The sequence below is a fragment of the Sipha flava genome, unplaced genomic scaffold (genome assembly GCF_003268045.1).
Source record: "Sipha flava isolate LNK unplaced genomic scaffold, YSA_version1 73_pilon_pilon, whole genome shotgun sequence".
Taxonomy (NCBI): domain Eukaryota; kingdom Metazoa; phylum Arthropoda; class Insecta; order Hemiptera; family Aphididae; genus Sipha; species Sipha flava.
Genome location: NW_020273613.1, coordinates 2,172,281 through 2,198,278, shown reverse-complemented (window position 1 = coordinate 2,198,278; position 25,998 = coordinate 2,172,281). Strand labels below are relative to the sequence as shown.

Sequence of the window (25,998 nt, the reverse complement as noted above, 5' to 3'; positions counted from 1 at the left end):
TTCGTGCGGCGCACCCGAAACCGTCTCACTTTGACCTTTATCCCGCGATGACGACGTTTCGCATATCATTACACTGAATTGAAAAAAAAAAAAAAAGACCGACCAACTAGTACCGAACTAACTGCACACCACGAAGAGATGAAAAAAGGGTCGCTCGGCAGTGACAATCGTCGGGAAAAAATCAATAAACGACTAATACGAACAGTGTAAGAAAAAAACGCGATACCGTTGCTTCGTATATACTATTATAGATTATTATTGTAATTATCATATTATTATTGTATTATTACTGTGCATTGCGCGCTGCAATGCGCGTGTGTGTACGGCACTTTTGTCGCTTTCGTTTTTTGTTTGATTTTTAAATTTTTCTATATGCCGTGCGGGATTACCAACGCATTTACCTACGTATAAAAAATAACTGCTGATGTTATTATAACATAACAATACGATTTTATATTATACGCAAACGGGTAGGCGGGCAATAACGATCACGCGATGACCGCATTCAAATCTATTGATATTATTGTACACGATATAATTCGTGATGTACATGAGTGGTGTGTACAGAGATAAATCATCTCACGCGCGGTACACTTTGAAATCACTGCAATTCGGCAGCGGCGGCGGCGGCGCATATAATTACTGTGAGTACACCTACGTGATACGGACGAAATCGTACATTTTAGACAGTATAAATATGAAAATATACACGTGTGTGTACAGGCAATAAGTACTTCCGACTGGCGTAAAAAAAAAAAAAAAATGAAATAATAACAACGTAAATCATATCGCTCTGTACACGTGATGTTTCGTGTTTTTATCGGCCGACCGCATCGTTTTCACGATTTGTTTTTGTGTTACATACCTACACCCGCGCGCACGATAGTGAGTACGCACTCGTCGCATATCAATTACAACGATTTCGACGGTTACGGACAGAAAAAAGTGAATCGCTGTTTTGATTTTCAGACTACGGTGCATTATATTTTTAATATTATTATTATTATTTTTTTTTTATAGTAATTTTTAATCAAAAAATAGATGTTTGGAATATATGAATGTATTGAAATCGTTACAACACATGTATCGCGAGAAACGAGACGATCATCACGTGCATATTATACAGATTATACTACGATATTATTCTAATATTCAATGCGATGTTCTACTCACTTTTTTTCTCGTTTTCCGGCGCCGGTGTCTCGGAACCCTTTGGCGAACGGATTGTTGTCGATTTTCAACTGAGTAATCTGCCAAAAAAGAATAAAATCGAAAGGTTTATATTATTTTATCGACACGCACCACGCGGGGTACGAAACTGATAATCGCCTATTATCGATATGGTTTTTTCTTTACCTTTTCGTTTTGGTACGCGGTAACGGCGATGAACTCGGTTTCTTTGAACACGTACGTGCGGAAAGTTGAGTACGGCAACTTTATGATGTCGTTGGCTCTGACTAGATGGAAACGGGGCTGGTACTTGTGCATCGAGTTCAGTATGGTCTGCGGAAAAGGAAATAAAGAAAACGCTGTACAGTGATAATTTATTGTTTTCGTAACAAGTCACGCGAGTACAAAAGGGGCCGTTTGATATATGTGAGGCACCTGATGTGCCGGGCACAGGTGCCGATTGGCCGGCGATAAAAGGCCGTTTGAATTATTAAAAACCTCCGTAACAAATGCGGACGAACACTGACACACACGTTAACGGAACGCGGAATGTCACATCCGGCAACATTTTTTGTCCACCCCGGAGTACAACAATACGCACATCGCATAATATATTTAGGTCGCACACAGTTCGGTTTCACTAAATATACAATACGTACACCGTACGGTATACGTATATATCATTGTACGCACGCTGATACGAAAAATAAGTAATTCGGATACGCACGTGTGTATATTTGTGTGTGTGTGTGTGTGTGTCCGCGCGCGCGCGCGTGCGTGTTTTTATCCATATCGTAATTTATTAAGTACCATAAAAACACAACGATTCGGCTGAGTTTTATAAACTCCCTCGCTTACGTATAGAACAAATATATCCTTTTTTTTTCAACTGTAATTAATTTATAGGAAACAATTCTTTAATAATTAAAATTTGGCGTTATGGTCCCGTATAATGCTTCTTTTTTTTTTATTACAGCGTATAGGTAATAATTTATTTATAGCATGACAGTCGAATACGAAACAATTAAATTATACAACCGAAAACGGATTAATTACAGGGTTTTTAAACATTCCCGTTTACGTATTAAATGTTAAACGAATATAATAATAATAATTAACAGTTCGTACTTATTAAATACATATAATATGAACAAAGGTTCGATCGTTTAGATAAACTTAATTAGGGGTGTTTTCATACGAACAACCGAATTCGTTAGGTCGACCGGACAATCGGGACGACGAGATACGAACGTCCGCTTACAAAATTATTAAACCAACGCACAAATATAATATCGAATTGTTGCGTCGGTTTTCATCGGATAAATATTTTCCATTCACGACGAGAGATTAAATATTCGTACCGGCAGCACCGAATACACGACGGAAGATTTAAGTGTGCCGAATTTACAGTAAAAAAACGGACGAAATTTTTTATTTCAGGGTTCACACGTGTGTCGTTTTTCGCGCCATTTCATTATAATGATATGTATATACATGTACTACTGTCGAACATTGACGACGGCGGCGCCACAAAAGACGCCGGCAGTTTGTGTGAGCGTGCGAGTGTATACATACGGGTCATGCTGGCGGAGACTGGACCGAAGACGTTAAGAGACCTGACGTAGAACTTCTGTATAGATTTATATGTACGTATATCATATAAACGATATATACGTGCGCACGCGCTGTGTACGTATATAAGGACGAGGGGAGGACTGCTGCGAAACTCGGAAAAGGACTGCTCTCTGTACGGTGGTATTGAACAAATCGAACGACATATACGCGCGCGCAGGAGGAGGAAAAGGGAAACTGGTCGTGCGATGGTCCATTCTCTCCTCTGCGCCGCGTCTCGACTCCTGACCGCAGCGCGCGCGCACGCGGCTATGCGTGCGCGTGTGTGCAAGAGGACTAGACGCCGGTCGTGTCCAATTATCCTTGTGCGTTCCGTTTGACCGGAGACACATGATATCCGTTAACTCTTCCCACCGCACGTTTCTAGACAAGAGCTTTCGCAGCGGCGATCGCAAATAAAACAATAACTACACGTACGTGTGTGTATACATACGCATATATATATATGAAGATATCGCCAACAGAGTTAACTCTTCGATTTCCGTTCGTTCAATTCACTCGGCAAACGTGCGGGCGGTCTCCTGGCGAATGAAAAAAATAAAAAACCTCTCCCGTGGAACACGTACACCGATCGTACGTTAACACCGAAATAAATCGCTGGGTCCGGTCGTTGGTTTCGATTCGGTTTACGCTCAAGAGTCGCCTTCGGCGAAACGCGTGCACAGCACCGGAAGTTGTTTTCGAGTTGGACCTACGCACTCGCGAAACTCGCAAAGTATAGTGTACCGTGTATTCGGTATAGGTGTATAACACAGATACCGCAACAACGCGATTAAAAACAATATCAACGTAGGGGTATAACAATGTTACGTATCAAACAGAGAGACCTGAACAAAAGAAAACCTAACCCCGTGTCTGGTCGCATTATTTCCGAGAGACAGAAAAGGAGAGAAAGAGAGAGAGAGAGAGATAATGTTATTCCGAAGACGGTCGTGCGAAACTCAACCTGTACGCGACGAGACGAGACCGCGACGACGTGGCGAAAAAACCGACAACCGATCGTGCCTATATATATACTCGTATACCTGTACGCAAACGACAAGACTCGGCGATCGGTCTCGAACGGTACACACACGATAATAATTGATATGGCCGACGACAATCGTCTCGGTCATCCTCTTGGCCCGTCGCGTTATTATATTCAAATTGGACGCACGCGGACGGACATCATTTGGCGCCACCACCGGCCAAGTCGTGTTTTTCATTCAACAAGACCTCCGCCGCCGCCACCACGCCCGGCACGTTCTCACGAATCTCTCACGGCTACGGCGGCGCTCGTTTAATCACTCCTCGAGTACACACCGCTACTATCCGCTTCGCCGACCGCTAACCCCAACAGTGGCCCCCAGAGGCATTTATCTCGTTAAAACAAAAATATAATGCGTGTGCGTATACATAGTATATACGCTAACTGCAGTATCGCCAGATAGAGTTAGAATGATGTATAAACAAGTAGAGTAAGAGAGAGAGAAAGTGAGAGAGGTTAAGCGAACAAGATAGAAACATAATAAATTCGTTATGCGTTTTATATTTAACTATATACGTAGGTATATAGAAATATTTACGCGAGAGAAATATTATTATTATTGTTATTATCGTTTATTGCTATACCAATGTAGTGTAATATTTTACGTACCTCTGGAAATCTGTGGAAACGGTTGATGGGTCTGTTTACGGTCTGTAGCGAAAACTGATTTAAACCCTAATAATAAACAATAACGGATTCAAGCAATATGTATATTTATTTTGGTATATTATTCAATATAGGTTTTGAGAGGTTATATGATACGGGCTGTTTTTTTTTTTGTGATCGGGGACGATCTAGGCCCATCGTACTGTTATGTTACACGATTATATCGGTGAGTTATCGCAAACAGGTTGAAGCCAACGTTATTATGGAAAACGCGATTTGAACCCCAGCACGTGTGACGCTGAGCCGGCGCGGGCAACATCAATCTACGTTACACGAGCCGATAATCATATACACTTATAATACATATTAGCAATGCTATCGTAACAATATTGTACTCGTTCCCGCGAGCCTTTCGATCGTCGCGCGCATAACATTCGATCTACGCGGAGAGATATCCGTTCGCAGTCCAGTACGCGATCGAACCGCAGTGGTTAACGTATTTATCATTCAAACGGCAAGCCCTACAAATAATGATAACATTTTTTTTTTTTTTTAATTATTATTATTATTATTATTATTACACCCGTCCGTCGTCATGATGATAGCAGGTTTTCGAACACGACGGCCGAAAAAAACGGCGTCTCGCGGCCGACGCGTTTTTTATACAACTGCAGCAGTCGGCGCGTACTTTCACACCCAAAGCACGTAATCCTCCACGGCCGCCGTCGGTTTCTCATCGTTTCGTCGTCCCCGTACGACGAACACAATGTAATATATTACACGGCCTCCGTCACCGCGTAACATACACTAATATTATACGTACAAAAAAAAATCGTATTGTACACATAAAACACGCACCGGACCGTACGACGAGCACGGTGGCGCGCGGTAGACGACGTCTGATTAGTGTGCTGTCGTCGTCGTACGCCCGACACAATAATACAGAAAACTCGCGCGAGCGCGCGACCAGCACTGCTGTTGTTGTCTTTGCATTCGTTTTCGGCTCGTCCAGACTTGTGGACACGACTTCGTCCTCGCTCGTGTGTACGTATACGCGTGTACACAGATACAACGTAAATTATATACGAAAACGCGCGGACGGAATACCAAAACAATAACGACAAAATGATAAACACGTGAATAGATTTCGCGACGACGGCGGCGGAATAGATATTGCGTTATTATTAATATTATGACGTGTTCCCGTGAGCAGGAGGAAAAAGTCTTTGAACGAGTGCGGCACACGAAAGATACCGAGGAAGAATAAAAAAAAACAAAAGGACCGATCCCAATTATAAAAATAAAATAAAATAACGTGTATACGAAAAAAAAACGACGACGACGACCGAGTAAATATATGCGTGTGAACATTAAGGGGCCGCACCTAAGACGAATACTAAAAAAACAACGACCGCCGCCGTTCGGTTGTTATCACACGACTAATGACACCTACTGCTGAGGTAGCTGCGCAGTCGTTGAGTACGAGTACTAAAAAATATAAAAAAAATAAAAAAAACAATAAGAGATAGCGTTCTGTCCATTAACACTAGCGTTATTTATTGGCCGCATAAATATCGTTCGGGTGGCCTTTATCATCTCCGTCGTCGTCATGCGTTATATACAGTGTGTACAAGGCCTCGTTTCTTTTTATTGTTATTAACCCGCGCGCGGGTCCGGTTCCGAACGCGAGCGGTGCACTACACGGCGATGACGACGGGACGTCCACCGCCTCGCCCTTACCGTACGACGCCGCTCGTTTTTTTTTTTTTTTTTTTTGGATCGTTTCCCTAAAATACTTGTAATAAAACCGGAGAGACGGAAAAAAAAATAAAATAAAAATATTAAAAAAAAAAAGAAAAAAAATAACACGGAGTCGAGAACGCAGAGAAACTATTATCATAATATAACGTGTGTGGACGGACGAGACGCGTATTATCAACCGATGACATCGCAAGAGACGGGACCGGGTGCAGCGCCAGTAGCCAGTGCGCACCACTATCGCGTTGTATCGTGTACTACGTGTAAATAACACTGTACGGTTCGGTAATTTGAATAATATTCCGTGTAAATGTTGTGTATACGGCACACACACATACATACACGCATATTAATATTTTAATGTAGCTGCGGCGCACGAGTAAACCCGGAATACGTTTTCCAGCGACAAAACCGTAGTATTGTAAACGCACATGATTCGATAATATAACCGTGCGAGTGCGATGTACTCCAGTAGAAGTTAACACGAACCGGGTAACCCGCCCGAAGAGCGTTTCACGCGAATTTCATCCGGCAAATACGTCGCTCCGGCTAGCTAAACATGAAATGCAAACACGTTGTGCGTCCCCCGCAGTAGTATTACGGCCGAGTTTTTTACACGTTTTCGTCGTGTTATAATTATTCTTACTATGTTGCGATGTCCGTGAGAAACACGTCGCACGCGGTCCGTTTTCGACGCTCGTTTACACACACACGAATAAGTATTTATATAAATATAAATAATAACATTATTATCGTATTCGTGTGTCGTCGTCGTCGTGCGTATACACAATATATAATTGGCGGTGGCGGCGGTGTCGTAAAAACGATGACTGTATATTATTACATACGTTATACATCGCGGACGAGACGTGATACACCTTTTTTACATAATTTCATTATTATTATTATTATTATTATTATTACTATCATCGTCGTCATCGTACGCGCGCGCGTAAGGCGCCAAAAGAATTAACGACGCACGTACGTGTAATAATAATTGGACGTGTATGGCCGCCGCCGCCGCTGCAGTGGTTTTGCCCATCTTTCAATTAGTGGAGCGACGGACGAAAACAACAAACCGAATCCGGCTCCCGGGAGATATTTTGTTTTTTTTTTTTCCGTCCTGTTCTTCGTCGACGGTTTGCGGCGGCCCGTCGTTGGGCGCCACAATATTTTCTCGGTCGGTCGTGTCTACACGCAAGAACACATACCGTAACGAACGGGTGTGTACGTTTATTTATTTATCGTACGAATTTTTTTTTCTTTTCGCGACGATGGGAAAAAAATCGATTTTATTCCGTTAAAACGCGACCGGCGAAGTCTTCATTTAAATACAATGGGGGCAAAAGCAGATCTCGTACGGCGAGACGGACAGACGATTTATTTTTATTATCGGTTTATTTTAATTTCAGCGCATTAACATTTTGTCCGCAAACGGTGCACACCGTGGAGATGTCTATCTCACCGCTGCAACTAGCAGGGCGCGCGCGAGCGCGCAGGCAGGAGCACCGACGACAGTATTTATCCGCCTCGTACAAGACGCGAAAAAAAAATAAATAAACATTCGGTGTGAATGAGTCCTTAGCCTGCACGGCAGCCGCATCAACACCAGCAGAAACGGGGCGATATTCCGGTTTTTTCCTGTATTATTATTATTATTATTTTATTTTATTTTTTTTAATTAACCAGAATACGCCTCTTGTTTTTATTATACTATATGGTAGCCGGCACAATTAACCTGAAATTCTTCATTGTGACCCGTGTATATATGATGTTTTACGACCGTTTCTGTTGTTTTTATTTTCCGGTGGATTCGTTTGTTGGTCGTTTTTTTTTCCTATTCAAAATTGTATATTCTATTTTTTCCGTGATAACGTTTTTTCCCTTTTTTTTCCAGCGTCGCATTGTTAAACGTCAATAAACTCCGGAAATATGTTCAGGTTACGAATTTTCTACCAACCGGCGTGTTAATGCCGACAAAAGAACGACTCTTGGTTATCTATTGCTACCATCGAATACCGAGCACAGCACCGGGCCATGTACATGTGTGCGTCGATTGAATGTGTGTGCATATTAGTCGACGATGAGATGTGTACAAAACGAACCAGTGTGACGTTTTCTCTCCAACAACGATTGAACGAAGAGTTTAAAGACGTTTTTTTTCGACGTGTAAAATAGCCATAACCGTACGATCGTAAAATGTACGCCACGGCGATGTAAAATTATGTTCTTTGCGCGAACCGCGTGCGTCGTCGGATTATTTTGCAGCGTACGCTCGATGTTTTCACGGGCAGACCAACCACGAACGTGATGTTTTTCGAAAATTGAAATTGAACAGGGCGCGACAATAATAACGACGTTGCTGGTTTTATTCGATATTGCCACGCTCACACACATAATACAGATTGTACGTAGCGCTAAGGATGTGGTGTACGGCACCCGAATATTTGCGTCCGTCGCACAAATACGGAGGTTGGCCGCAGTGTTTCTTGTTGTCGGAAAAATATTCGCGCAGCATTTGTTTTTTATTTTTATTTCGTCGATCGCGGGGAGGGCATTGCACGCGAACCCTATCAAGGTGGTGTGAAAACGAACACGCGCCTGAAACGCGCCCGCGAATGACCGTTCGACGATGAAGGGTGTGGTCCGGATAATCCCCTTTGGGCGTCCCGATCTACGCGCTGTTTTATACCCCCACCGGGTGGTTGTGGCAACGCGTATCAAACGATGTCGCCGCGGTCGGAAAATCACGTCGGTGAAAAAACAAATTTATCGGTTTATTTTTTGTTTTTTCTTTACTTTCGTCCGAAATAGATCCGATCGAAAACACACAACTGATTACCATAACAAGGAGACGCCGCGGCCGCAGACGGCCGCACGATAATGATATGCACGACAATGATCGGAATCGACGTTTTACACAGTTTCAATTAACGCACGATCGGAGGGGAAAAAAACCAGTGACATTATACATCGACACCGCAAGCGATGATTTTAAGGATTAATTATTTTTTTTTTCTACAACACTTTATTTTTACCGTCGGCCTCTGTTTTCCATATTATATTTCTGTGCGATCCATACGAACGTCGCAACGCACGTAACCCGAATCGTATCGAACGTATACCGTTGCGGTGTCTCGTGATCCACGGCACTTTGAATCTCCCTCAACGCGCCACGAGCGCCGCATTTTCTCTCGACTTATACCGGAGCAGCGGTAGCGTAACAGGATAAAATACATACCGTACACGCTGATTTCCCAGTGGGATCTCGTGTCTTCGGTGCAACAGCTACTCATGTGTGTGCGCGCGGTGGTCTAATAACATTATGCGGCGCGCGGGATGGGTTTTTATACTTAACATACGTATACATACGCACATACGCACGCACGGACGAACGCGGTGTAATACACGTTCCCATGGGGGTGTGAGTGTGCACGATGCGTGTGCGTGTATCCGACCGCTCGTATTTTATATTATGTACGGCGAGAGAGTCGATTACAGAAATTCGGTGGCCCGCGATTAATCCTACCCGAAAATGTTATCTCTTTTTATGTTTATTTTTTTTTTTTTTTTCCCATTTGACGGACGCCGACAACGCACACCGCTGCAATGGCAGCGATGATCGCACAATATGATCTACGTAGTTCGGTGGCCTACGCACATCCCCAAGTCCTATTGTCGGTGCGTCCGCACGAAAAATCCGGTAGAGCGGAAAAACGGGAGCTCGCAATACGCGCGCGTACATAGCTCCTCCGTATAATATACAGAGAGTTTATGGTATACAATAATCGTCGGCGCAGGTTAAGGATATTTGTTTATTTTTTTTTTTTTTTTTTTTGCTGCCTACTCTTGCCGTTTAAAAAATGAACAATTTTCGAGTAGGGTCGATGATAACGGTCTTCATCTGTAACGCGCTCGAGTAATCTATATATATATATATGAATATGCGTGTGTACAATGGGTTTGGTTTTTTTTTTCTCAAAGATTTTTTCCGTAATCATCGGCTACCGTCGTCTTCTTCGGATTATCTAATAATCGTTAAATTCCTTGGTATCACGCCGGGATACTTACAACGAGAATTTTGCCACGCATACTCGTCATATTTTCTTTCGTCTGTACGTACCTACATATAATACACTCGCAAGTACCAACATTTATAGATTTACAACAAACGAACGTCACTTCGGCAGCGATTTCGAATTTTGTGCAATCAATACATAATATTAAATAAATACGCTGAACATAAACGCGTTTTCGCTGTCTAAATAAATTGGACTTTCGAACTTTAAACAATTGTTACCGTGTACACACCAAACATAACTTATTATGTATAGGTATCTTTTATTGTCAGATATTTGAAAGTTCTCAGAATGTACCCTAACACTCGTTTCTTTTTTCAGTTGAAGTTTTCAAGGGGAGAAAAAAATATGTTCTCACGAATATATTATCCATTCGTAGTTATGTATCTTATTCGTTTACCTTTTATTCGACAAAAAATGATTATCTGTGCAAGTTTACACTGCAGAAAACTTTGAAACGGATTATATAATCGTATACGCCTTCTTGGCGTAATTATAATAAAAATAATATATTTCACGATCAAGATGTTATTAAATTATATGTTTCAGAATACGATCCAAATTATTTCGTTCATATTATTTGTGTAAAAAAACCATATTAAATATTACACGAATATTTTAATGATTTTAATAAAAATAATAAATTCCGTAATGTGTTGTGTAGGCGAGGGATTACATTGTACATGGTTTGTTTTGTTATCGACATGTTTTTTCAACGTCAGTTGATTATTTACGCGCTCCAATTTCCATAAATTATAAACAATTTAAATTAATAAAAAAAAAAAAAAAAAAATGTTGATTTTCGTAATTTTGAAACCAGTTTCAGTATATGCCTATATATATGTGTGTGTTTGTACATAAATTACCGTATGTACATAAAATACGTGTAGTATTTATACATCGGTGTTCTGAATAAGCATACGTGCGTAGTCGATCTTACGAGTATGAAATTCTCGATATTTTACACGGTCCCGTTGAAAATGTTCAACGGAAAAATCTATAGCGCTGCAGCAGCGCGTCGGGTGTACGCGCGCGCACAGATATAAACGTGCACGTATTACACTACATTATATCCACGATGCGCACGTGAAACTGCAGCGGACGCGGTGAACAAATCAGAAATGGACGCGACATGCGTTGTTTGCGCGCTCTCGACTTGGCGTCGTCGTTCCTCGCACATTCCCATCGCCGCCTTGTATGCGATCTACGTACATGCGTACGACAGCGGTGGTACCATGGTAACGTCGAAAACCCGAAATCGGATGTGCAAACAATGTTTTGGACCGCCAAATCCTTTTAACAACACGTGCTCGTCATGCCAAACGCACTTGACGTCGCCGTCACGCAGTCTTCTGTATGCGTAGCGAAAAAACTTTGTGCGTTCAAAACATGTACATCGGTAACGGTATTGCGTTTATAAACGTTTACATATATGCATAGGTCTATGGACGCCAAAAATACAGTCGTTTACATCGTCGCCGCCGCTGGACTTGATATTTTTGCGAAACACATCTGTGCCGGTTAGGCGCCTCGGAAAAACTCCGTTACAACATTTTAAATCATATTTATACGTACGCGCAATAGGTATTCGTGTAAAATGTGTTGAACACTTCAACGGGGGCGAAGGGATAGGCTTCGCTATATATGTGTTTAATAATAAAATATTGTATATAAGTGTAGTAGTGTACGCAGACGCCGGTGATGGAGGTGACATTCCCACTTGAATCGCAGGCGCCACCAGCACTGGCGGCCCGGTGTCAGGTACACACGCATACACACGCACACACGACCCTGTAAGTGTAATATTGCCGACTGGACACGAGGGTGTGTGTTATTCGTTTTTCGGACACAAGAGAAAAAAGGACACCGCCGTCGCCAGTGATGTGCTCGCCGAAAAAGATATACGTGTCGACTTTCCGGTCAAACGGTCATCCACCAAAGTGCCGCCCCGCAAAGGATGTTTATACATATTATATTATCTATCTCGGTCGACCGCAACCGTTGTGATATACAACTGCAGTGTGTGTATTATACCGGTATAATAGATACGTACCGCGGCCGTGTATTGTGTGCGCCGTCGTATAGGTACATGTTTTCCATTTTATTATTCCGCGTTATTTGTAGGATTCGACAACAGACCGATGGGGGTGTTTTATTATTTTCTCGAGTAGGAAATTGCGTGCAAGGCGATACGGGGGCGAACTAACGTATTTATTCACTCCATCAAGACCTGCAGGAATGCGATACACTATTCTTTGAGATGGTACGTAAGCAGTGTACGTAAGCAGTGGTGACGGTAACGAGTGTACTAAGTCGATGGAAATTTGCGTGTGGCATTACGATTTCAACATCAAGGAACATGGTCGCCAATACAAGTATATACTTAAATATTGTACGGCTTGAGCGAGTAGTTGCATTTGATCGCAACAGAACGACAATAAAAAAAAATAAAATAAAATAAAATAAAACTACAACGACAATGCTGTAACGACTGTTATTAGTATATTGTAATGGTGCGCGTATACGGTCGTTTATGTTGACGATTCGTCGAACAACAGGGACAGCGTACGGTACAATAATGTTCGCAATAAATGCCAAAAGAAAAGAAATTAACTGCGTTTGTCGGTGTTGGCCGGTTCTCTTTTATTTTTCTTTGCACGGGTGTAGAATCGCCGCGGGTCCCATAAATTCGAGATTTTAGCGCTTGTCTAGTCGGCTGAACGCGCGCGGGGGTTGGGGTTGTTTTTAGAACACAGAAACGTACACGCGCGGGTGGTGTGCAGTATCCGTCCGTCCGTCCGTGTATGTGTGTATGTGTGTGTGTGTGTGTGTGTGTGAATAGGATCGCCTTAAAAAGGTGTCGGTAAGCGACGGACGACGACGATATGGCGGCGTCTCCGGCGGCGGTGGCGGCGACGACCGTAGGCACTCAAACCCCGTCTGGCTACCCTCGTGCGCCGCCACCGTTTAATGACTATTGGCGACAGCACCCTAATTAATAGAAAAAGTCTGGTTCTCAGCGGGAACCTGTTAATTGAACATCTATAAAAATCTGGTATCTTTTTCGAATCTCTGCGCACGATACCGCGAGCGTGCGCGTGCGAGCATTTCGTTCACTTCCAAACGGTACGGTGTGCGATATAAACTCAAAAAGTCACAGTCGCACCGCTCTTACATAATGACATCCTATTTTAACACACACACGCAGACGGCCTTAAAAGGGTCGAGTTTTTCGAACGAGCAAATATTTGGTGTCAACCCCCGACGACGACGACGACGACGGGAGGAAAAAAATAAATAAATAAAACAACGACCGGAATGCTTTCCCGCACTCACAAAACCCTTGTTGAAACACTTAACAACAACACTATGTATCGTCGCCGACGTATGTATACAAGCCGTCACCACCGACGTCGCCGCCGCCCCGAAACGGTAAACGCGTTGCAACTACCGGGGCGACGAGAGACACCGCCGACGACGCGACGGCGCAGCAGCAGCAGCAGCAGCTGAATCGCCGCCGCCGCCGCCGCCGCACCCCAGTTTAAGTTTGTGCCAACTACAAAGTCGGCTGTACGCATGTTTGTTCACGTCGAAGGGTGTCACGCAAGCCCGCCTTTTTTTTATCCTTACATGTATATACATTTTTTAATATCGTAGAATAAATAAACATAAATCGTCGCGTCATTTTTTTCGTCCACGATTCCCACAGTCATCGTCGGAAATCGATATTTCTTTTACCGTCCGCATACACTACGAGTACGTCGAACGCACTTTAACATTATTATGATCCTTACATACATGTTATGACGAATATTATATTATATACACACAGTAGTGAACGACAGAATAAGACCACTTGAGATTCACTGAAAACTATATAATTTCTCTTTCTTTCTCTCTCTCAAATGTACATTACTACATACGTACATATCATGTATCTGCAATATTATGTATATAGTCGCAGGGATCGACGTTTGATAATATAACTACTGTTACAGTGCACTAAAGTAACATTTATTCGAAATGACAAAATGATAAACCGTACATTATGTGATACACGTCAATTTATTTAAACACGTCACACGTTTATATTCCATTTAGAATATAATCACATTATTATGCACCTAAATAAACCGAAAAAAGTTGTGTTACCGATGACTGTAATAACTATAAGTTGCGGTTAAATCCTAATCGTACACACGATTATTCCTTTCCGAACAATTTGTTATTTCAAAAATAAATCGGTGCAATTATAATTTTTTAACAAAATTCCCTGCTGTCATGAACTTATAGAGTACGTGGAACAAAATCGATTGCTGTGCTATAATTTTTTCTTTCAAATCCGAGCTAAACAAATATTTTCCTCATGAATACAGTTCTAATTCATAATATTATGTACACATAATATAACTTAACATCATGTGGTACCGAATCGTTGTGCTCATTACGACGAAGGGGAGAATGTAATTTAACTATATGCTATGTATAAGTGTATATATTACAATGTATTTTTATATAAAATATATATTATATATGGTTTTGTACTTACAAATCCGTGTTTGTCAGATATGTTGTTGGTGAGCTTTAGTTTGTGAAACGACACGACTTTCTGCATCCACTGTTCGCCAGTCGACGGGGAGTCTGGATGTATATACATTCGTTTGGGCATTTCCGGATCCGCTTTTCCGGCTACCATCCATCGGCTAAACAACCATTAAAATACACACAAATGTTATTTCACGGAACCGTTGTATGCACGTGGCGATGTCGGGCATTTCATCAATCATTGGTAATAATTATTTAGGTAATAAAACAATAGAAAAACTTAATAATGCGAAAAAAAGCTATAGATAGAAAAACTAATAAAGCAAAATAATAATGTTACAAAACGTATCGTTTACTTGTAATATAAAATCTAAAAAAAATTATGCATTCGCAAAAATAATATATTTGGCTAAGAAACTTTAAAAAGAAAAAAAATTATAAAGCCATATTATTTATAGACGTGCACGCGTATAAAAGTGTAATATATATATATATATATATATATATATATTTGTTGAGCTGGATCAACCCACACACGGCTTATCGACCAAATGTACTTGATACAATGAAATAATAAATTAAGTTGCCAAGTAAAATAGGAAGCTGGAATCAACTTCACAAAAAGGCCATAATGTAAATTACGAATAATACGAATAATTACGTACGATAAACGTATCTAACGTGATATAAGAAAAAAATTTCGTCTCATTACGTTCACAAATCTATGTTTCAATAAAAACGAAAAGAAATATTATATATGCATATGTAAATACGTATAGTACATATATAATTTAAAATAATTTACTACTATGTAGTGTTTTTATTTTACCATAAATGCTGTGCACACGTACATATATAAATATATGTACACATATGTACATCGCATTACACAATGTAACTAAAAAATTAGTGGTTTGATTGAAATTTGTTTACTTTTTGTACCTGTTGTGGAACTTATAGCGACAGTCATCGGCAGCCACGATGTCCATTAGCAGTATGTATTTGGCCTTTTTGTCAAGCCCCATTACTCGGACTTTGTAAGCGGGGAACATCCGCCTAATTAAACAAAACAAAAATAGAAACTAAAATACGAGAAAAACAACATAGGTACGGGCTTACACGTAAAACAAGTAAATTAATAATAATAATAATAATAAATCAAGAACAGGGTATATTCGTAGTATAGGGCAGTGGGAGGGGGCAGGGGGTTGGTCTACAGCTCAGCTCATATATAATATACAACAAACAACGCATATATGCGTAGGTAACACACAGATTTGGCTAGAGTAATGTTGTATACGCGCGTTCATATGTTATATAGGTACCTGTTGTGGAACTTATACCGGTAGTCGTCCGACGCCACAATGTCCAGCAGTAAGATGTACTTGGTTTTTGTGTCCAGACCGTTCACCCGCAACCTCATCTGCGGGAACATTTGCCTGCGGACAATATTTTCCAATATTTTCTCGTTCTACTACACGGGGGATGCAATGCACAAAAATTATCCCGTACACTCGACGTGTACCAATATATTATATACGCGGTATTGCGCTTATAGCCGACGTTGCTAGGGGTGTTGTAAATGTACATAGGTACACGATGAGTGTATTGTTCAATTTGGACGGACAATAATATACACGTATACGTGTAGCTACTTGCCCCGCGAAAACCAATACGTAGCTTATATATACAGCTTACATTATAGGTGCACACAATGCACGCGCTAGGAGACTAATACGTCTGGCTCAACTATATACGCACAGGCACGCACACACGCATATATGTATATGTACATAATATTGTATATAGTTTCCATCCCTCTAACAACATCATAATCGGAAATCCTTCTCCTGCCGCCTGATCCTGTGCCACTGCTCCTCCTCGCCCGTCATAGTCGCCCGAAAAATAATATATATAAAAATACCATCTGCTGCCGTCGTACGTATATATCACACTGCCCCCCGGACCATATTAAACGACGGCAGCCATCTTTAATCGTCACAATAGGATGAGTGCATGATATCTCGCACTTTATTATTACGGTAAGTACGCTTCATCGCTCGCCCTTTTTCACACCACCCCCCGCACACACGTTATATAGGATCCATTATTCGCGAGCGCCCGTTCCATTATACGTATACCACGCGGTACATTTTATAAATTTCAACCCTTATAATAAATAATATATATATATGTATATGTGTGTGTGCGAGCGTGTGTGTTAATATTAGTCGAGGAAACCGGCTGCGGTAGTGCGCTATAGGTGGGGGAGAGGGTTACGGGGGCGCGTGAAGTAGGGCGTGTTTTGTGGACGAAATCCAAAGTCCGGAAGTGAACTTAACTGAATTCGATCGGTCACAGGGGTGCGTATTTCTCCATGGAAATATATTGTATTCGGACAGAAATAATATATTCATCCTATATATATGTGCATAATATATAATCGTTGTGAAGGAAATATGATAGGTTTTAAATTTATTTCTATTTTTTTCCAAACCAATAGTATATGTTATCACGTATTGTTGAAAAAAAAAATCCGATCGGACAATAAAAAATGTATATGTGGTTTTCATGTGGGTGAAAAAAAAAGAATAATATAATTTGTTCCCATTATTTTGCTGTCGATCCATTGTGTATGAACACGGATTTTAAAGCCATACGATATCGTTCTAAAACGCTTAACCTACACTCTACGTCAAAATCAGAAAACAAAATACATTTGTAATCTGAGTAATTTTTTTTTTTTTTTTTGTTAAAACTAGTGTGTTTTTAAAAAATCCCCGAGTATTCATTCATTTTATACGTAAAAAGAAACACTTTAAAGTATTAATACTTTATACGCAATGATGTATTTGAATTAAGTCATTAAATCGTAAAAGGAAAAATTCGTTGTGTAACCTGAACAAATATAGCCCTTCTAACATTAATGATAGTTGTACCAATTATAGAGTATATTATTATTATACCCCGTGTGGGTATATTATTTTATACGAAATTAGTATTATTATTTTTTTCAATTGCTATGCAGATTTGATCCTACCTTATTGACCGAGAAACTGGCCAGTGTATTAAAATCAAAATAGAATTTCAAAAGTGCATCGAACAAAGCATCATTATTAAATAAATACGCGCGTACTACATGAATGATAAACTATATTTATTTATAATCGAACTCTACTACGTTGTGAAGTGATGGACTTATATGGTGGTAATTTTTTTTTTTTCATATTCAAAATAACCCTCGGTAACATCGGCCATTGCGACATTGTCTTGTCAAAACGTGTATTTTGACGATACAACGCATTTAATTATTGATTCCACGTATACTCGGCAGTCGTTGAGTGATATGGAAATATGTTCAGGGGCAAAGTCGTAAGTTATAAGTTTATCGAACGTTAATTGACTATTCATTTCATTCGACGTTCAGAAAATACTAAGTAAAAAAATAAATAAATAAATAAACTAAAAAAAGAAAAAGCTGACTAAAAAAATGATCGGGTAATTATGTTTTATAAGCCGGTTTACCAGACGTAAAAAGACGGTCCGTGGAAACGAGGAAAACTGCGACTAGGCTACGACTAGACGATTAAAAAACGCGCGTGCTTCGATGCCGCGAAATCGCCGAAAACGGTTGTTTTACTTTGATTTACTTCTTTCGGTCCGTTGACGAGCAAACATCGTAGTCGGACCCTGCGCGCCACCGCTATCCGTACGTTTTTATTCGCAGCGCGCGATGTTCACACGGCGCCTAAAACCCTGCGGACCGAACATAAACACGGTATAAAAGGCCGACGAAAGTGTTATTTTGTGTCGGCGGCACCGCGGGCGGCTCGGCGCGACGGCGGCAGTTGAGGTGATGCCGACACGACACGGTCGATTGGACAAAGAAGAAGGTGTTTCTCTTCCTATTGTACGTAATGGGTTGCTACCATGTACGCGCACAACAAACACTCGTAAAAACTGCGGCGTATAATGTAAAATCCGAGTACAATATAAGGCGCGCGCGTTGTACTTTCGTCGTCGTTGTTTGTTGCCGGCGACCTAATGTACCGTGTAAACACTGCGACGACGACGCGCACCCGAAAAAAATAAAAATAAAAACACTTTGTGAACGTACGTACTACCTCTGTTACAGTAACGTATACGGATTTTAATATCGCTGCGCGCGGCGATGTCGTTTCACACCCGCGGAAGGACTCGGCGAGGACGGTTTTCTTTATCGACCTCACGGGGAGAGGTTATTTTACACGACGACGACGTTCACCTCTATTGTACCGCGGTTAGGTTGGTTTCGAGCTGACGATCTCTGGTCCGCATCAGCCGCCACCGGTTCGGCAGACGGATTAAAATTTTTTTTTTTCCAACGATAAAGGGTCGCACCACCGACAAATTAAATGTAAATCACGCGGACCATGCACGCGTCTCGTGCGCCGGGATTAGACACGAAAAAAGAAAATTACAATCGTCGGGTTGTGATAATCGAAATACGACAACGACGACGCTTATAAAACGTATGTATTCGTGTACGAGTGTATATAATATAAAAACGATTTCGGTAAAACGACGAGTCGTGCGTGCGTGCGTGTGTGTGCGTGTGTGTGCGCAAGTGTATGTATATAATACGAGTACGCGCGTACGGATGGTTAGCGATATGATTGATAGTGGTGTGCCCGGGCAGCGGGTGGTGGCGCCAGCAGTAAAAACAAACATACCCCGCGGGCCGAGGAGAGAGAGAAGAAAAAAAAAACCCGTGTCCGCCCATCTCCGTCGTCGTAAAATATAATATAGGTACATGTAAAAAAGCGGAGACGGACGCGGGCGCGCGCGCCCGAGCAAGACGGAAGATTCGAAAAAATATTCCAGTTAATTTTTACCTTCTCTCGTCACTTTTTGATTTATAAACGCTTTGTTGGTCCGTACAGCGGTAGTGCGTTGGTTATTTTTATTTATTTATTTTTTTTTAATTTTTTTTTATGGTCGTCACCGACCGACCGGTCGACCCGGTCCACGACGACGCGCCGAATTTTTAATAAACCGTTTGTGTAACGTGCGGTATAAAAAAAAAATGAAACTGAACCGAAGTACATATGCCAGGCGAGTAGACGACATATATTTCCTCTGCACTTTGCATAAACGCGTACAAAGGTATGAACAAGACGGCGACAAGCGTTTCGCGTGTAGTACTATGCGTTCGTTGTTGCAGTTGCAGTACTAGTGAACGCGTCACCACGTCGCACGGTAACAGCAGCGCGCGCAGAATTTTTTTTCGGCGACAGGGATGAAAGGGGATGATCATGATTCGAAAAAGAGCTTTTTGCGAAACTCTATACGTAGAAATGTTTTATGGTAACACTTTTAACGGTATATTTGTTAGTAGATTGTAGATAATACGTGATATATTAAATTTTATTTACTTTTTGATTTCATTTGTTGTTTGAATAATTCTAATGAAGGAAGGGACTCCTTTCCCTCTCAGCGGTTACAGCACTCATAATACCGGGTTAGAGATTCACCAGAATCCTATACTTAATCGACTGTATACGTGCACGGGGGGATAAGTCGAATATTTTCTCGTGCGTAACTGGATTTGAGAGCCATATATGTATAAGCAAATTACATACACATATTTTATATTAACGATCGAAGCACGTGAATGTTTACGACGTCTATCCTGCGTAAACATAAAAAAAAAAAATAATAATAATAATTTAATTACTGCAGATACAGTCACATCTCGAGAAGCGATTACTGAGATATTTCAAATTTAATTAGTTCTATCGACATTCTAAATCAGTGGTTCTCAAAATGTGGTACGCAAATCCCTTAGGGGTAATCGAGATTTTTTAAGGGTACGAGTCAGGCCAAAAAACCTTTGAATTTAAATAATTTATGTGGATAACGGTTATTCAACTTTAATTTATATTATAGGTAAATGTAGAAAAAAATTAAATGTCAAAGACAACTTAAGATTGTATTTAACTAAATTAGAACCCTATATTGATCAACTGTGTCAACAAAACTAAGCTCACCCTTCTCATTAATTGTATTATAAGTAAGCTCTTTCTGTTTTTAACATTTTTCGCGTGTTAGTTTTTAACGAAATAAAAATGTGTGTAAGTATTTAAATTTTTTTATTTAACTAAAAACCAACTAAAAAGAGGTACCCAAAAAAGTTTATGGATAAAAAGGGATACAGTGTTTATAAAAATCTGAGAATCCTTGTTCTAAACCAACTGTATTATGAATTATAGTTTAATGTACGATCATTCCGTTTATATACGAATAGAGAAAACGGTCAACAACGATTAATAGGAATATAATATATTTTATTATAACTACATGATATTTGGTGTATGTCTTATGTGCACACCCGACATTTCCACAACATTGAGTATAATCTCGGTCGGTGGCGCCTACACATTAGATTACCGTTAAACACTGTTTCTCGGAATACGTTTATTACTGATTTACGTATAAATAATATCTCGCCCGTAAACAATAAAATCGCTGTTTGTTACAGTTCGTCGGAAAAGCCAATAATTTTAATCAAATATAGATAGGAAAAATATCCTGGGAAAAAATTCCACAACGGACTCGATAATTAACAGCGATAATCGGTACGCGGAACAATGAATTAACAACGTATAACAATTAATACTTTTAACGTCTACAAGGTCAGTTTAACATTTTAAACGACCACTGACATCTAATAATCGGTTTACTAACACGTGCCAAAAACGGGGATGTTAAATGCGTACGCGATTTTTCATCTCGTTTTTCACGAGATTACAGTGGGTGAAAATTGCTTATAGGTAAATAAATACACGTTAAAAAAATTCCATCACGTCGTTTAGTGTAAACCCGTCGTCGGGAATAATTATCATATTGTGTACAATGCGTTTTCGCAAGACAAAAAAAGAAGTACCATAAAAAAATATAATAATAAACACGAAAAAAAAAATCAGGACGTGGAGCGTAAAAAAAGAAAGGCTGGATGAAAAAAATAAACAATGTGCGTAAAACGTGTTGTGCTTTTTCTTTTAACGTTGCACTCTTTTGAGGTGTCGACCAAAAACGTTAAGGCGAAATGTGAAGTATACAAAGTATAAAACACGCACACGTAAACAGAAAACACGCTGTTTATAAATGTACTAGTATACACGAAGATACAAAAAAAAAAAGAAAAAGAAGATAAGAGGTAAAAAGTGTTATATACACCCGGTGAGAGGGTGCAGAAATGAAGGCTTATGCCGCGCGCCGCCGCCACTATCCTGCTTTATTATCATACTACAGCGTATTGTGAATATATATACGTATAATATACTGCAGCAGCAGCAGCAGTGTGTATAATACGAGTACACGTCAAAAGGATATTATTATTATTATACAACGCGGGTCGTTCCGCAGACGCGAGGCTAACCTTTCGCGCGGGGATGTGCTCTTGTGTACTGCCGTTGTAATGGGACTCGAAAATTAGCCTGGTGTGAACATTTTCTAAAGGACACTCGCAAAAAAGGATGAACAAGCCTGACCGGAGACGAAGGAGAGATCGTTGTGCGGGCAGGGCGAGAGGTAGGGCGAACGGATGCGACGCGACGGCTGTATCACGCTGGAGAGAAACTCTTCCGGAAAAACGAGCGCTTTTCCATATTTTCCCCTTGTCACCGCACCGGCCGAGTGGCGGACCTGAAGAATGCCGAGGATGTTTGGTGATATACGACGGGTGAGAGAGGAGGATGGTAGAAAGAGAGAGAGAGTGAGAGAGAGAGAGAGAGAGAGAGAGAGAGAGAGAGAGAAAGGTCGTGGAGAGTCCTTTGTGCTCGGCTTATTACGGTCCGGCGAATAAACTCTCTGGGCAAATGCAGATTTCCACCATATATTATACATACATTTACGCATATTCATATATATATATATATATATATATATATATATACATAAACCTAGAAATGTACAAATTTAGACTCTGAAAGCTAAACAGAGAACTTTGTAACTGTTATACGGTTATTATTATGTTTAATGTGTTATTTTTCGCGTAAATATCGTAGTATACTTAAACATGCATATACAATGTGTACTTTGTACAGTACGCAAACACAAGTTTAAAACGCCTTGTACCCACGTTATGTGCATCCATTCGTTGGTAACGAATAAATGGTTACAAATTTTGACATTAAGGTATTAAATTATATTCATAATAGTCATAGTAGCCAATCAAAATATGAGTATTTCGGATTAATTTATACTAGCCAATAAAAATAATTTTTTTTACTTATCAATATTTTCAATCTTTCTAGGTTTTATACATAAGTGCAAGTTACCAAATTTATTTTAAATTTTATGTTGAATTTTAGTTTATAATACTTTCATCGGGAAGAGTATGGCGCCACGTGTACGGCAAACGGTTCGGCGATCAACAGAAAATGTGCTCACCAGGACAACTTTGATATTGTATTATATCATATTATGCAGTGATATTTTTCCTTTGCACATTATAGGGTTTTAATTTAACTTTTTTAATTTTTATTTAACAATTGTAATTATTACATTACTCCATTAAAATTGTTTTTTTTTTTTTTAATTGAAATTTGAAATTAAATTTAAATTTTTGAAATTTTTAAATTAAAATATTGACTGAAAGTTGAATTGTGGTATATTGGGCTGTTTTGAATACGTGTTAATCGTACATAATCTAAAAGTATAACTAAATTTGTAATAATACATTCATCATATCCGAAGCTCGTGCTCGAGTGAATTTGTTTTTTCATTACACGTACGCCATGACAATACATTATAGACGGAAAAACTGAAATTATACGACAACGTCCCATAAAGCCGGCACGGAAGTAAACACGGTTAAACGCGGATGGAGAATATGTAACATAAAGACGTTGTCAAACACCGTTAGAAGCAAAATATTCGTCGAGATCGATTTCGCGAAACGACAACGGACCAACTGAAAAATAATAAATGACGATATGCAAATACGTTTTTTATACACGTGTACAACATATATATAGCCCAACACCGGTGCGCGATGATCTCATTGACGCCCTTATGACACCGTCGTTTTGACATTTCAACTATACGCTGGTAAAATAAGTGGCGACGCAAGTACTTGAAAATCCTGCGGAAAAGGGGAAATTCGTAAAGTGCGTGCGTACACGTGATGACAGCGACGCCTGGGACATGGTTTTTTAATACATGCACGGACAAATCATATTATTTATTTTCATCCAATGAATACTTTAATCACAAACCGATTTTTTCTTTCATAAAATTCTTTTATCCGTTAAACTACACATATACGTGTACTACGTATAGACTGTATACAAACCTATAAATTACAAAGGACGTAAAAACACAAGCTTATGTTGAGTACTTGTACAAAAATGAAACCGGCACTTAAATATTTATATCGCACGTGACCTAGTCAATATAAATTTATAAAAATATAAATTTCGTAACCTCAAGCGTTAAATATATATAATAATATTCCGATTTATATTGTGCATCAATTCGATTTACAAAAAATTGTTTATTTATTTTTGCGGTATTTGTCATACATAGCATTTCATGCAAATTAATTACGTTTTTCTTTCACGAGCTTCGTAAATCAACGTTATATAAAAGTGATTGAACTTTTGATTAATTAATCGCGAATAAGAGCATCTCAAGGGTTCGAAGGAATTTTTGAATAATTTTATCACATCAAAGAAAAATGCGTGTTCGAGCCCATATACTTTTGGACCACACGTAAATCGTTTAGATTTTTAATCAATATTATTCGTATTATTATTATTATTATTGAAATGAACAAATTAACACATCATAGTGTTTATATATACATGGTTATATGAAAAATTGATTCAATAATTAAGTCCACGCGTTTATGGCAGTTTTGAATAAGTATAAACACATATTTCGAGTGAGTGCAGGTCTGCAATATTTAAATGTTACGCTTTTCGCGGAAACACGAATACCTAATAAATATTATATGGTTTGTATATACATACGAGAGATATATTAAATTATACGTTAATATTATAATCGCAGGATACTTTAAACGATTTTAATTATTAACGTGTTCAGTACATATCGATTATGCAAATATAAATCATAAGCTCGGACGTATACAACTACCTACGTTTGAAATATATTTTTAAACGCGGTTTGCGATTCCTCAGTGCATGCACACACAAAGCGAACACTTATTTATCGGAAGGAAACTTGTATGTAAGGAGGAAAAAGATGTATATAAAAACGTGACGACCGGTATATAATAATTTAGGGTTATGGTTTTTTCGCTTATGTTATACTATGTACCAAGTATAAAAGAGATATATAATAACGATATTCTACTCACAGCTCTAATCGGAATAAATCAATAGCTAAACTCGTTATATTTATTCGAATACGCATATAATAGGTATACTTCGACTTCTATATGATTTCGATTGTACGCGGATGCGTTTAGATACACTGTGGAATAATTTTAAGAATAGAAAAAACACTATTAGATGCATTGATAATAATTTAATTCCGACTCTATTGATAGGTATGGTCGTGAATAATTCGTGAATTATTAATCATCAAGGCAAAAGGGTATGATTTTGTATGCGCGTATCTCATTGGACAGACTATTTAACAACCAAACCTTTTAACTTACCATTAATCTACTTTAATTTTTAAGTTTAATTGTACTTTTTAGAACTTTAAAAGACATTATTTTTTAGAAAATAACAATTACATGCACCAGTTATACGATTGTAATTCGTCGTCGTGTACGGAACGGAAATGTACCAAAAAACTAATAAAATTATAGTGCAGGAGGTATTCATAGAATTGAACTTTTAGTGACACGAGTTGCTCATCTTCATTGAAATCGACAAAAGGACGAAACTTAAAACTGCACAAGTATACGCGCTGGGCAGACTACAGTCGTTTCCCATTTCGGCGTCTTGACGAACTCCGTCGGGTCACTGCTCACACGGTGTGCAACCAAATTTTCGAAATCGGTACGTACCCGGTGAAACGTTCGAAAGCAAACGGATTCGATTTCGGGCATACAACATGAGATAAGGAATAGAAACGTACAGCAGATGGTGGCCGCCTGTCTCCGAAGAACTACGAGGAGTGAGGGATCGTAGGAGCGAAAAATAATGGAAACGGATAAGAATA

At 39.6% G+C, this 25,998-nt stretch overlaps 1 protein-coding gene across 8 annotated transcripts in view; it reads right to left on the bottom strand.

Annotated features, from left to right (window-relative positions):
* Positions 1 to 25,998, bottom strand: part of LOC112692331 (optomotor-blind protein-like) — a 45,088-nt gene that overhangs the window by 6,486 nt on the left and 12,604 nt on the right. For 2 of the 8 annotated variants that reach the window (XM_025566965.1, XM_025566968.1), the window contains exons 2-6: positions 15,751 to 15,873; positions 14,822 to 14,975; positions 4,439 to 4,504; positions 1,357 to 1,503; positions 1,174 to 1,250 (exon numbers count right to left, since the gene is read on the bottom strand). In XM_025566965.1, the coding sequence (XP_025422750.1) occupies positions 1,174 to 1,250; positions 1,357 to 1,503; positions 4,439 to 4,504; positions 14,822 to 14,975; positions 15,751 to 15,873 (567 nt within the window). Of the gene's footprint in view, positions 1 to 1,173; positions 1,251 to 1,356; positions 1,504 to 4,438; positions 4,505 to 14,821; positions 14,976 to 15,750; positions 15,874 to 16,142; positions 16,257 to 25,998 lie in introns of all 8 variants that reach the window. The other 6 variants (XM_025566970.1, XM_025566972.1, XM_025566967.1 and 3 more) reach the window with 5 other exon arrangements.